Genomic DNA, 14,169 nt, shown 5'->3' on the forward strand with positions numbered 1-14,169 from the left:
AGATGGAGGTAGAATGTCCAAAATGGAGGCAAGCAGGCATGCAGGCAGAGGGGGAGAGGCAATGGCAGGTAGGCAAGAGTGTAGGTCAGGCAAGGGGGAGGGGGAATGGCAGGCAGGCAGGCAAGCAGGTGGCACACAGGTGCAAATCCAAACTGTTTGTAATCCAACTAAGGTTTCAAAATAAAGGGTTCCAAGAAGTAAACTAAAGTTTGTTTTCTAAGTTCAGTTTTCAAGTTCCAAAAAAGTACAAGCTTGGAACGAGCTTGAAGTAGTTTGAAGCGGCCTTTGAGCGGTAAAAAACTATATCACTCCTATTTTCTTTCTTTGTCTAACTGAGACTGGCTGAGACCGACTACCATGTGGGAGCAGCCAGCTTTACCTGATCAGGTGACTGGTCAGGTGACTAACCAGGTGACCAAAGGATTTGTCAAATGTCAAATAAAAGTCCATGGCTCAAGGCCGGCAAATCTTAAACAAAAATAAGAATTTAAGCCAAGGAAACTAAATTGGCTCCAACACTATGTATATGTAAAATGAAAAAGGCATTTTGTTTCAATTCCTTTCAAACTTAATTAATATATTTTTCTTACCTTCTCAGTGGGTAAAGTCTGAGTCCTGGTAAAAGTGTCTACTCCATTAATACTGATCAGTTCTGCTTCTACAGGCGGAAAAGGAGTGGGAAAAACCACCATGTCACTCTTGAGCGTGTCTGAGCTGAAGCACACGTCGTACTGCTGAGTCGCTTTGGAGTAAGACCAGCTCCCGTCGGGGTGGGTGGTGATCATCGGGGCGCCGTACCTGTCGAAATGTCCGTCCGTCTGTCTGTGGCATTTGAAGGCCACTAAAGTAACCAGGCTGAGCAGGAAGATCAGCGACACGGCGACAATGGCAATGAGCAGGTACAAGTGCAAGTCGGAGAAGCTCTCCTCCTTGATGGGCACGTGTCTGAACTGAGTGTGTTGGATGTCAGCTGTGCTTTCAAGCACCACCACGTCAAGAGACACAGTCGCTGACAGGGAGGCTTCTCCATTATCACACACTGACACCACCAAGGGGTGACTTTTCAGGTCATTGTCACTCATTCGCCTCTTGGTGCGAATCTCCCCGGTGCTGGTTCCAATCCGGAAGAGGTTGTTGTTGCCTTTGGGCTCAGACAGGTGATAGGAGAGCAATGCGTTGTAGCCAGAGTCTGCATCCACCGCCCTGATCTTGGCCACAAAGTATCCTGCCTCAGCAGAATAGGGGATGCTCTCGCTGTTGACGGAGCCATGCTCAGAATAGGGAGCCAAAATGGCCGGACTGTTGTCATTCTCATCCAGGATAAAAATGTTGACAGTCACATTGCTGCTGAGTGGAGGAACACCAGAGTCTGTGGCCTGAACTTTAAACTGAAACGTCTTTAACTTCTCATAGTCAAAAGATTGCAAACTCACTATATCTCCACTCTCTGTGTTGATGTTAATCATTGTAGTTATCGGCATGGAGTCGGTATTATTTTTCACAAATGAATATGTCACTATCCTATTTTCATTAGTGTCATGATCAATTGCAGTCACTCTATGAATGACTGCTCCCGGTTGACTATTTTCTTTGATGTAAACATTAATGAGGGGTTCTGAGAAGTGAGGCGCGTTGTCATTTACGTCCGATATGTGAACATGAACGACACTAGTGCTGGATAGAGGTGGACGACCGTTATCTTTGGCAACTATGGTGATGTTGTAGTGCGGTGCACTCTCTCTGTCTAACGGCTCATCAACTAAGAGAGAATAATAGTTTTTGTAATTTTCTTCTAGTTTAAATGGAACTTTATTTTGAATATCTACTGTAACATGACCGTTCTCACCACCATCTTTATCAAAAAGCGACACCAGTGCGACTGCGGTGCCTACAATGGCGTCTTCTGGCACGCCGTTGAGCAGTGACGTCACTGTGACCTCAGGAGAGTTGTCATTGACATCCAAAACCTCAACCAGCACTTTGCAATGAGCAGACATGGGAGGGTTTCCTTTATCAGTGGCCTCCACCCTTATCTCGTATGCTTTTTTTTCCTCATAGTCAATATGACCTTTCACCTTAATTACACCAGTTTGACCTTCAATTTCAAACACATCCAATACGTGATCTTGATCTTTGCTTCTTAATGAATACACAATTTCACTGTTTAAACCCTCATCAGCATCTGTGGCGTTCAATGTAATGATTCCAGTGCCTAATGGTGAATTTTCTCTTAGTGTTGTCTTATACAGAGATTCACTAAATGTCGGGATGTTGTCATTGTTGTCCAAAACATTAACTATAATTTGAGAGGTGCCTGATCTTGGTGGGCTTCCTCCATCTACAGCAGTCAGCGTCATGGTAATGAGAGGCTGCTTCTCTCGATCTAAACCTTTCTTCAGAACCAGCTCAGCAGACACGCCTCCGCCTGCTTTATGCACAGCTAATGAAAAATGCTCATTTGGATTTAATCTATATGTGCTGATGCTGTTTTTACCAACATCCGCATCACTGGCTTCAGACAATGCAAATTTAACCCCTGGCAATGTGCTCTCTGCGATGTATAAATTCTGCATTTTGGTAGTGAACAAAGGAGCGTTATCGTTGACATCTAAAATGTCTATATCAATGCGATACAGTTTTAAAGGGTTGTTTATGACAGCCTCCACACTGATGGAGCATTTCACCTCCTCTGTGCAGAGCTCCTCTCTGTCTATTCTCTCATTTACATAGAGTGTGCCAGTCTTTAGGTTTACCTCAAGGAATTTCCTCTTAGTGGTGGCAACAATTTGAAACGAACGAGATTCTAGGTCCTGTACGTTCAAATTTAAATCCTTGGCGATGTTTCCAATGACAGTGCTGGGGTTTAACTCCTCCGAGATGGAATAAGAAAGCTGTCCAGATGCTGTTGCCCAGTAATACTCCAGTAGAAGAAACCCCAAATAGATCCCCAAATAGCTCCGTCTGGAAGGCATGTTTATGTCCAATAAGAGCAAAACATGAATAAAAAAGAAAATCCTTATTTGAGTGTGAGCCCTGTGTTTGTTCCTCCGTCCTCTGCCTCTTTATAACAAAGACTGAATGGATCTCTCAGGCATCTGAAAGCGGGAGGGGCTTCAATGCATGGAAGAGTGGCTCTTCCTCTGATGGATAAAGAGCGACGCTTGGTGGTGAAAGTGGTTATGCGCAGGGGCGAGTGAACCCATCCTGATGCTCTCATACGCACCAGTAATAATAATCCATCCGTCAATAAATAATAATAATAATAATAATAATAATAATAATAACACCAAGCATAGGGAACTAATCATCTTTTCTGAGAAAGACAAACATTGAACATTTGTTTTCTGACACACAAAACAGAAAGTACTATTAAACAACACCCTTCTTTTTCTATGACAGTGTTGAAATATATATATTCTCCTCACTGGCCCCTCGTTAATCTTGAGGGTAATTAATTAGATGAATTGATTGAACACATGAGACGATTCCCCCCGGTGCTGTAGTGTGTTTTGGTGCTCCTCCACAATTTGTCATCAATTTGTATGAGCGTCCCCTGTTTGCTAATCCCAGGATTAATCTCCGGCTTCATAAACTCCCGTCCTATTTTCCCCCATGTGGAAAACATGATTTTATTTGGACAATATATTAATAATCATCACACACGCAGCCACAATCATCTCTCAGCAATATGCATTATTTATAATACCTCACTATGCAGAGTTTATAGATGACAACAGTCTAAGCATGGTCAAGTGAGGTGTCTTTTATTAGCAGCACATTGTGTGCGTATGTATCTATACTGGAAAAAAAAAGACCTTTCCCATCACTTGATGTTGATTCACATATTACAGTGAGGATTATCGAAACCAGCCCAGAATCCTGGATTATCTTCCTCATAAAATCTACATCACACATACTAATATTACTCAGCACAGTAAAGCCAGAATTTATCTTTTAAAAGCACATAGCTTATCACAGTTCTGCCCAGCAACCTGCTGACCTCTTGACCTTATTTGCTGTTGATTTTAGTTCAAAGCCCTTCCGCTTTCCAAGAAATTATAAGGCATGCCATAATTGTTCTTACACTGTGAATTCATGTAGGTTCTGGCTGTGATATTAAATCCAGCTGCAGAAACTAAAATTATAACCCACCTGCTTTGTTAATTTGACAGTAGCAATTAATCTAAGTAAATTTCTTGATGAAGTAAAACTGCCTTAGAAATTACTATAAATTGTATATGAACAAATAAAGGTTAAAAATATACTCAAAATTCCTTTATTGAATATCTTTTTTGTATTTAAATGAAGGAGAGTATTCATCTTACAGGAAGAGAAAAGCGTTAAAGGTGGCAGGACAAGGGCAGGGGGAGTGTGTTGTATTTTTAGTGTGCTCGCTTTATTATTAAAGAGTTAGCACCACATATAGTAGATGTGTTATGTGTGCGCGCTTGTGACAAGCACGTTAAAGGGTGCACACTCTCAGTGAGCGGTAGAGTGGGGGTACCATCTTAACCACATGCTCCAAGGCGAGCCAGCACTCCCCCTCCTCACTCTCTTCTCTCCCTTTTATGTTTCCATAGCAACGCCATTCCCGGCATACACGATGCATGTGTGCACACACACACACATTGAGAGCGCAAGCCCATGGGTGTATTTTACTAAATACGTACACTGGAGTTTTTGACCCACTTCTGAATATTCATCAACACACATTGATGGATTTTGCTCTCACTGAATGAATCAAAGCACATCAGGCTTTGAGTGCATACATAAATGTACACCAAAGCAAACAATGCGTACTCTGGAATGAATGAGTCTGTCAACAGTTGCATCTGGGTTGCTCATGCATTGCTAATGTCGCACTGCTCCAGCAGATTCATTATGACACTTCCACTGCAGCACCTTCTTCTCCTTTCCGACCTCCCTATCACACTGAAGAGATCCTGACCTTTTCAATCACCCCCTGCACAGCCCACAGTGCCCTTGCTGGCCCAAGGCTCTGGAGACCACCCCCACTCCTCCTTATAAGCTGCACACTTGCTTTGCATGTGATGCAACACTTATACCACGAGCAGCCTGTCTGCAGAACATCTCATCCTAGACATATATTCTTTTAATATTTAGCTGTGATGTGCCTGAAAAGACTTCAGTGTGCATTCATGAGACAAGAAAAACATACAGCAGAGGCCAAGATGTTTACATTGAGAATCATAGGGTGTGATGAAGGGTGACATAATGGCAAGGAAAATAAAAATGTGAATTGGGGGAAGAAAAAGAATAGCCTTTGGATCATTGAGAATCAATGTGTGTGTGTGTGAGAGAGTGTATGTGTATGTGTGCGTGTGTGTGGAGAGGTGGGTTATACAATATTTAACATTCTTTTTTTAGGTGGACGTTGATGACGTCGCAGACATGCTTGCAAGACAGCTTGACTCTCTGCACATAAAAAGCTACACATGCTAAAATACAATATGATGAATAGCTGAAAATAATCTACCTTAATCATTTATTTTCCAATTTCAATCTGCTCTCCCTCCATTGGTTGGAAAAATAGGACAGGGGAGCATCCAGCAAAAACATGAGCCAGGACATGGGAATATGGAGCATGCTCACGCACATGCGCATACACACGCACATGCCACTGAAATAGACTCCCAAACACATTGTTCACTCATTTGGAAAGCAATGGCACAATTTCCCCAAATTACTTAATTAGCTACTCTACTGTAAAAACAACGGGCAGGCTATTGTTGATAGGGATGTGTTCCTGACAGCATGTCTCATGAGAGGAGTATTTAAAAATAGCTCTTTCTCTCACTTTGTAGTTCTGCTTGCCCCGTGTCAAAGACAAGTGTGTATTAATGTGATGCTTTGGCAAAAGTACAAGTGCTGACAAAATATAAAGTTGTGAATGTGGCTTGAGTGTGTGTGAAAGATAATGTATATTCAGACATGTGAAGTGTGCACGGGATGCTTTAATTTAGTGCCTTTCATCAAAGTTCCAAACTAGCAAACAGATTTTGACAACAGTATTACACATATGGATTCATTTTACAACAACAGAGACATTTTTCAGTTTTGCTCATAAAAACAGACATACAATCTAAACTGTCGAGGGGGGAAAAAACACCATCCAATTGGTTTGGTCTAAGCGATGTAGCAGCACTGGACTTTGCTGATTGGTTCATTGCACGTAGCGACAAAGGCGGTGTCCGATAGCTCTGTTTCCACTGGGAGCAACCATAATTGATTCATTCACTCCTCTCCTGTTACCATAGCGACACAGATGCAAGCCTCCTTTAGCACCACTCCCTACTTCCTGCCCCTCCTTTGGACCTTTCTTTGTGAGGAAACAGGGAAAGAATAGACTGTCAAAATGTATATATTTATCTGTTATCCAAGATATATGTTATATACTACACATACAGACAATGTAAATATTCTCCCTATCCTTAGTGAATCCACACAGAGGGAAGAGAGATGCAGCCAGAATGTAACATTTTTTTTCTGGGATTAGGAGTAAATCTGGCTCTATAGTCAATCATGGATAACCTAGATTTGTCAATCAAATGGTTTGTCAAAGGCAGAGGGTGTGGAACAAACAGTTATGAGTGGCGGGAAATGGGACACCTACCCGTCGATCAATATTGACACATAAACTCAATCGTGAAACCACTGAATACACCACCACTTTTGGAGTGCAATGACCAGCTAAATAATTGACAGTATTGACGCACTGAGGACTTTATGTTCTACTTTTGTTGCCACAAGAGGGCGCCTCTTTTCTCCCCTTTCCACACGCTTAGACTTGATGCCTTCTGATAGATTAGCGATGTCACACTCAGAAAAAAAAAAAAAGTGTATCGTGTGACACAGATACTGTCGCAGGCTTGATGTCTGATTCCCATTCACTGTGTCTTCAGGAAATGAAAACGCCGCATGGGAAGGAACTGTATTAAACAAAGAGAGAAAGATGGGGCGATATACTTGAGGTGTAACTGGTTGGGAGAGAAGACTCCTTGCAAGTTATTAAATAACGCGACAATACTGTGCTGCAGCAAGGGAACCAGGAGAAAGGGATTCATATAACATTCAATGCATATGCTGTCCATTTATTGTAAAAAAAAAATCACATGTATTTTCTATATACATTTCTTCCACATTAGACACACGTTGCAATTTATTTTCAATACGCACATTAGACCGGTATAAGCGTTGTGTAATGTCTATTTTTACATTCTTATTAGTCATGCTGAAGTAAGTGTTCGCCCACCACTACAGCATGCATGTGATGAGGAGCTATGGAGGAGCGGACCTGCTGCATGCGCTCAAGCTTGGCCCACTTCCTCTCAAAAAAAAAAAAAAATGGAGGGAGTGAGTCTGAATAATAGAGGAGAGTGCTGGCCTGTAGAGAGCCTGATGTTGGAAGTGCAGGCTGGAATGGTTTTTGTGAGGTTGCTCCACTTTTCTTCCTAACATGACTACAATATTGTGATGTGACTATTGTGCTGTGTGTTTCATTCATTTTCATCAACTCTTAAATCCGCTACTAGCTACCAGCCTCCTGTCTCAATAGTATGAAAACTTAAATAGCTACAAGGACAGCAGATTCCCATGAGTGTATTGTACACAGTATGAATTTGCATGAGTAATGAAGAAGTCCTTGAGTCGACAGGGCAATGTTCCTAGATGCCAATTTATTAGATGCAACTAAAATGAATGTGCATACTACCACAAAACTATCCATAAGAAAATATCATTAAACACATCATTACAACAAGACACAAAATTGTGTGAGTGGCATGTTTAGTTTCACTTTCTGCTGCCTTCTTTAAGCTAGTCTTCGTGGCATGATTAAGATGATTCCACCTAATCGCATTAGAGGCGTAACGGGAGAATTATCACTTGACATTCTTTACAGAGGCCTTAATCCATGTAGTGCAAACTGGAATATTGACATTGGTAGTAGAATTGACAGAATGAGTTAAAACACAAGTTTGGTACCAAAAGTTAAGAATATCAGTAATTTGTGAAGTTCAGTTTTTTTCCCCCACGAAATATTCTAGTCTTGGACATTTATTTTGAAAGAGTCAAGGTATTTTAGATAAAGAAATATATTTATACTAACATTACTACAACTACTATTATTACATGCATATATTGCACTGCACAAGTATCCCAGACTTTGTCCTCTAAACTAGTGAGCACAATGCAAAACTGGTTTCCTCCCGATGATTGGTTAGACTGTACCCTAACCCTGTAAAAAAAAAAGAGAAAAAAAAAGATACTTTGGCAAATTTATTGTTGTAATCCATGCAATTTTATTGTACAGGGGTACCTAATGTTGTGGCCGGTGCAGAAGAAAACAAAGCAATTACATTTTGTAGGCTGCACTCCAGTGAACTTTAAATTCGACTCGATAAGTGCATCATCGTGGCAATTAATATGACAATATATTCCGTCTCATCCCTCTTGCTGCTTACTGCTGTTATATTTATTGTTACTCTTGATCTAAAAGGGTCTCCTTGTGCATACTGGTGCATACTGAATATTAATTGGAAAATTATGAAGAATAGTTGTAATGTTCATCAAGAACAAAAAAGAAATATCACTCATCGGTCTTTTTCAAAGAAAATCGAAAACTAAAAAAAATTGCTGTAAACAAGTCATACTTTCAGTTCGAAGATAGGACAAGCTAATAAATAATATTCTTTTTTTTTATATTATGAGTTTATTCTAATAAAATACTTTATTTGTTGATTTAGAATAGTTCCTGTTTTAAGAAAAAAATAATGTCAGACATGTAATACACACACAAAAGAGGGTTTCCTCTTCTAAAATATGAGAAAGAAAAAAATACTACGAGTCTTTCAGCAGTATTTGCTGTTGAGCTTCCTCCAAAACGAGGGCACAATGTACAGACGAGAGGCTGCCTGAGACTAGAAATAGCATTTGGGGGCATGGTGGATTTGCGAGAGGTCCCTTCATTGGACAATTCTCTGTTTTGAAACAATAGGACTAAGCAACATCAAATATTAACGAGCTGCTTACAAGGAAAAATATAGTGAATTTGGTGATAGCAAGCGTTTGCATCTGCTTGCATCCATACAGTCAGACAGGAGGGGGCACATGTGAGAGCATGAGCTATACGACAAGACGATGAGGAAAGAAGTCTATTCTCAGTGTGTGGATAAATGGATGGACAGGACGGGTGAGTAAAATAATCCAGTTTGAGGTGAAGACCAAATGGACGTATAACGAGGCTGGAAAAGAGTCGGGTCGACTGTCGAGAACAAAGCCTGCACTGGAAGACAGACGTGGGAGTAGGAGTGGGAGGAGAGGGAGGGATGTGCGTCAGGCGCATTAACATTTGCCTTACACACCCTAGCTCATTGTATTAGTCATACGCTGCACACACGACGGCAGGAATACATGTAGCATACCTTCATTACTAAAATAAACATAAATATGCAAAATACGTATGCATGACAACCAGCCATTATCACAAAATATGTCCTTGACATTTATTACTTAACAATCATAAGGGAAGAATCAACACGTCTCCACTTTTGTTTTTTCCTGACAGATGGTCTTCCTAAAAATAAACAGAGTTGAAAAATAAATAAATAAACATCCACATGTGGCACGAAGATGACTCATCACAGCTGCTTACTGCAGGTATACACACACAAAGATGCCCACGGAGTGGCATTCAAGTAATTTTTATCATAGTACTTCTTGAACTTATAACATCCGAATAAAATCAGACGATACATTCCGAACATCGTGCAGATTCTATTGTGTTTATTGAAATAGCGAATTATTCCTTGCCACTTTCTCGATGGATATTGTTGCAATAATAAACGAGAAAGAGGAAAAATTCTTTATTGTGGCTCAACTTTTCCATGAGGGCAATAAACCCATATTCAATTAGCGAAACTGTCAGAATTGGAGGAAATGCTGTAAGGGACATTATATGGTGCCAAGCAGAGGTCAGAGTCTGAATCCCTCTCACAGACGTCTGATCCCATTGATGCTCAGTCCAAAATAAATACAACATACGGTCCTCATCACAAGAGTGTGAGGACACAGTGGTCCTATGCCCAGCCCAAATAGCCAACAGTGAGCAGTGCAAGGATACTGTGCTAAGAAGGCAATCCTCTTACGAAAGGCGGCATCCTCTGTCTAAACAGCTGATTTACCTCTCTTAAACATTCACTGAATCAAACTTCACAACACCAAAAGTCATGCCTCTTGTTGTTTTCCCTATCTTGATTGCAACAAGGTAAAAGCCAGTTGCACTTTCTTTCGCCCTACTCCTTTACCACTATGAGGCTAAGTTGCAGGGAGCCTTACGCTTTCCTCAATCCTCCGGGCATGCAGCGGTGACCTGAGCACTGCAGCAGATGTTGTGGCTGTATGAACGCTGATGCCAAACAAGAGCAGTGCAGGCCATCTGTTCTGAACAGTTAATTCAAAAAAAAAAAAAAAAGTAAAAAAAGATAGAACAGGAATAACAGCAGTAGGCAAATAAAAAAAGCACCTGCATGTAGACTACAATTAATATTGCTACTATTAATAATAATTGTAATCATACATCGAATAATGTGTTGATATTATACACTTAGAAATAAAGCAAGCTTGTCACCTAGCGAGTGCCCTCGTTTTGAATGAGTGTGCAGTATGAGTGGCAAGGTTGAAATTATAGCCCTCTCCCACAGAGTCAATGAAGTGCGACACAATGAAAGTGAGGGCTTATATAACTACTGGAGTAGCGGAGGGGTGAAAGGGTCAGACACGCTCATGTAAATTTCCTCATAAAAAGCCCAGTTCTGAGACACAAAATGATGCATATGTTCAAAGAAATGGCACAGATACTACACATGTGTATCTATAGTATATGGAGGAATGAGCTTTGACCCAAATTTGTGACAAGCGTGGGGCCAACCTGCATGAAAGCCACTCATGGCTATAAACCAGCCTTGTCATGTAGCACAAATGATAGACGCAAAAGGAGCTGTGCCAGGGAGCCTTGGCCTAGAGCTGTAAGTGCTGCCCACCCACACTTTACACGCTTTGGCCTACTGACTCCCACTTTGCCTTAGTAACGCACAGGGACAGCAGGGAGAAAAAAAAATCATGCAATTGCACTATATATAGCCATCAACCTATGCACCCATCCATCAACTCAGCCAGACACCGAAACCAAAGTGTGAAGTGACTAGATAACTGGAGGAAACTATAACCAAATATTACGACAGAGGTCATTCTGTAATATCAGAAATAGTACACATGAGCCCAGAGCATCCTGGGCAACATCAACTGTATGCAATTGGTGACCATCAAGGTCATGGCATTCATTGTCACTGTTAATTGTCACATCCTGGCGTAATCCACTGAAATTAATAAACATTTCAATGGCATGCCAGTGCATTGAGATACACCTTTATATTGATATGCAATGAAAGAACACAAATTCTGCCTTTGCAAAGACATTATTGCTCGCTTTTGATTGACGCCATCAGAGTGTTGTTCATTTTCATTTCATTTCCGAGTCATTATAGTTTGCAGTGGTGTGGAAGAGCACTGCATCACAGTAGAACAAACACGCTGAATCAGATAGGTGCAAAATCTAATTGTCATTGAAAGAGAGAGCTTATCTATAGGTGAATGGCTGTTAATTACGTAGCAGTGAGCACTAAAGCATAGGTACACATTGTCAAACTTTTTTCATTGAGGTCTTAATGTCAGTGTGAATGACTGCTGTGTGTTTGTGAGAGAGAGATTGTGTGTGCATGTGTGTGTCAAAGACCTAAAGATAGTAGTTGGTGCGCATGTCATAACCTACTACTGTGTGTTTAAATTAGATTATCATCACTGTTGTTGCTGACCCCAATGTGAGTGGAGCCGTGCGGTCATCCTGGAACCACATAAGAGACAATGTGCCCCAGTGACACGCAACAGCACATGCAGCATCACACAGCCACAGCCCTAAAGGCATGATGCACAGTGACACACACACACACGGCTCTAGAGCGTGTGATAGAATTTGAAGATTCAGTAAAGAGAATAGACATGTCCGGGCAACAGAACACGCTGGCACACGGAAAGAGGTAGCCAAGGACATTCAGATATAAGCGGCAAAAGGAGGGCATGAGTAGACTGGGGGAGGGGGGAGAGGAATGAAACATGGAGGATGAGGAAGGAGAAGAGGGTGTAGCAGCAGAGTAGGAAGAAGCAAAATACACCAAGAAGGCAAATAAAACAATGTCTGGAAGGAATTGCAGTTAACAGTTTTCACTTTCCAACTGTCTGCATTTCATCAAAAGCATGCCTCCATACATCTATCTGCCACCTGACAGATCTGCTCTCCTTGTGACACCTGAGGTGCTTTTAATCAGGAAGAATCTCACAACCACTTGTGAAAGACAACAGACAAGTTGCAGTGCACTGGAAATAATGTCAGAGCAGACAGTTAGCATGCAAACACAATTGCACAGATGTGCTTGCATGGCCAGCCAAGCAGACAGACAAAGCCACTGGCACAAACAGCCACACCCCTACACAAAGCAGCAGATACAAATGTAAACACAGTACTGACTTGACTGTTTTGTAATCAGCTGCGATTGACCGACGAGAACTCATGCCAGTCGAATTGATCAACAGTCTAATCAGAATTTAGAATGATATTGGGAACAAAAGAGAGAAGTGCAATGTGTACACCAGCACTGGGGTCAACAACTTGGTGCCACATGGGTAGCACATGTATGTGATTGCTATGGCTGATAGGTGTAATTGTGATTTATCCACATTAGAGTCAAAAGTTGCCATTTCACGACAAGCCGTAATGACAAATGTGATCCACTGATATCACCACGCGCTTGCTCGCTGCATTCCTTTTGAATTGCATCAAGACATCTCATGGGGGCATTTGCTGTCCAGGCACAGCTTAGTAGTGCTGCTGCAGCCACTGCGGAACGCACACACGTGGAACATATTCATGCATGAACACAACAAGTATAAGGCAAGTTGGTCAAAACAACTGCAGAAAACCTTTGGCCTTATTTCAGGCTTAGTTTTTTGTGGCATAGGAATTTTAAGACTGACCTACTTCTTAGCTAGAAATGATAATCTCTATACAATAACATAGCTAATTATGAGCTCTGCCTTTGCTTTTGTTTATTTATTTGCACCATCTGCTGCTTAATTCTAAGGCGGAGAATTTCTTGACATGTACACGTTTGATTGAAACGGACGCATTTTCATGAAATATTGCGAGTCGCCTATGGAGGCTTCCACCACCCATCCCCCTCCTCCTCCTCCCTTCTCCTCATGCTCCATCCTACAGTGCCGGCTGCTTGTCTCTACCCCCTCCCTCCCTTGCCGTATTCCTCTGCTGTTGCTAAGACTGTTGATCGTTTGCTAGTCTCTTCCGATAGGTGGATTTCCATGCGCGTTGCTATGGGCAACCCACAATATTCCACACAGAGTGAGTCCAAAAGCAGAGCATGCAGATTGCACATGTGATAAACCATGACCTATTTAGGCAGATACAAAAACGCAAACATGGTCATTGTACTATTACATTTTGTAATGCCATTGTGAACTGTTACACAAATCAAAACTCCAAAAGGCAGAAACATAGTGTGAAAGGAAGAAATATAATTGTAATGAATGAACATCAAAGCTGATGTTCAAAAGGACAATCCCCAATTGACTCGGGATGACTTGTGAGTCACGGCACGCCAGCTGCAGGCACTCTGTCGCTTACCGCTTTACTTTCAGACATTCATGCTTCATTGAATCAGCTCAACTGCATTCACATTAGGCATGCTTACAAACACTAGTAAAAGCACACAGAACCTGTCGATAAACACGAAAAAGAAGGTGAAACTTTCCCTGCTGCTTCATTACGTTTCAAAATCAACAGCACAACCAGTTCCTGTTAGTCATTTGACAAATGTGTCACAATTAATAAGATGTTTTAGTCACAGAGGCAGCTGTCTATGAAAAACATCTCTTACACAACACAATCCAGTATTGTTTTTATCCATTATTCTTGCTTTTCATTTTCACTTTTCACTTTTGCTGGACCTCAGAAGCTAGAAGAGTCTCTTTGAGGCCCACAAGAGCCCTAAATGATGCAAAAAATGTGCCAGTAAACCATCC

At 41.4% G+C, this 14,169-nt stretch overlaps 1 protein-coding gene across 18 annotated transcripts in view; it reads right to left on the minus strand.

Moving 5' to 3' along the window:
• The window catches only part of LOC148404390 (protocadherin alpha-C2-like), a 135,679-nt gene that overhangs the window by 68,043 nt on the left and 53,467 nt on the right, over positions 1 to 14,169 (minus strand). Inside the window, exon 1 of one of the 18 annotated variants that reach the window (XM_088380646.1) lies at positions 591 to 3,048. The exons of 15 other annotated variants lie outside the window; for them this stretch is intronic. In XM_088380646.1, the coding sequence (XP_088236772.1) occupies positions 591 to 2,972 (2,382 nt within the window). In that variant the 5' untranslated portion in view covers positions 2,973 to 3,048. Of the gene's footprint in view, positions 1 to 590; positions 3,049 to 5,745; positions 6,341 to 7,388; positions 9,596 to 14,169 lie in introns of those variants that run through there. 2 more of the 18 variants (XM_088380775.1, XM_088380784.1) reach the window with 2 other exon arrangements.

This window comes from Syngnathus floridae, chromosome 1, assembly GCF_059516105.1.
Source record: "Syngnathus floridae isolate MCC-2025c chromosome 1, RoL_Sflo_1.0, whole genome shotgun sequence".
In the NCBI taxonomy this organism is placed as follows: domain Eukaryota; kingdom Metazoa; phylum Chordata; class Actinopteri; order Syngnathiformes; family Syngnathidae; genus Syngnathus; species Syngnathus floridae.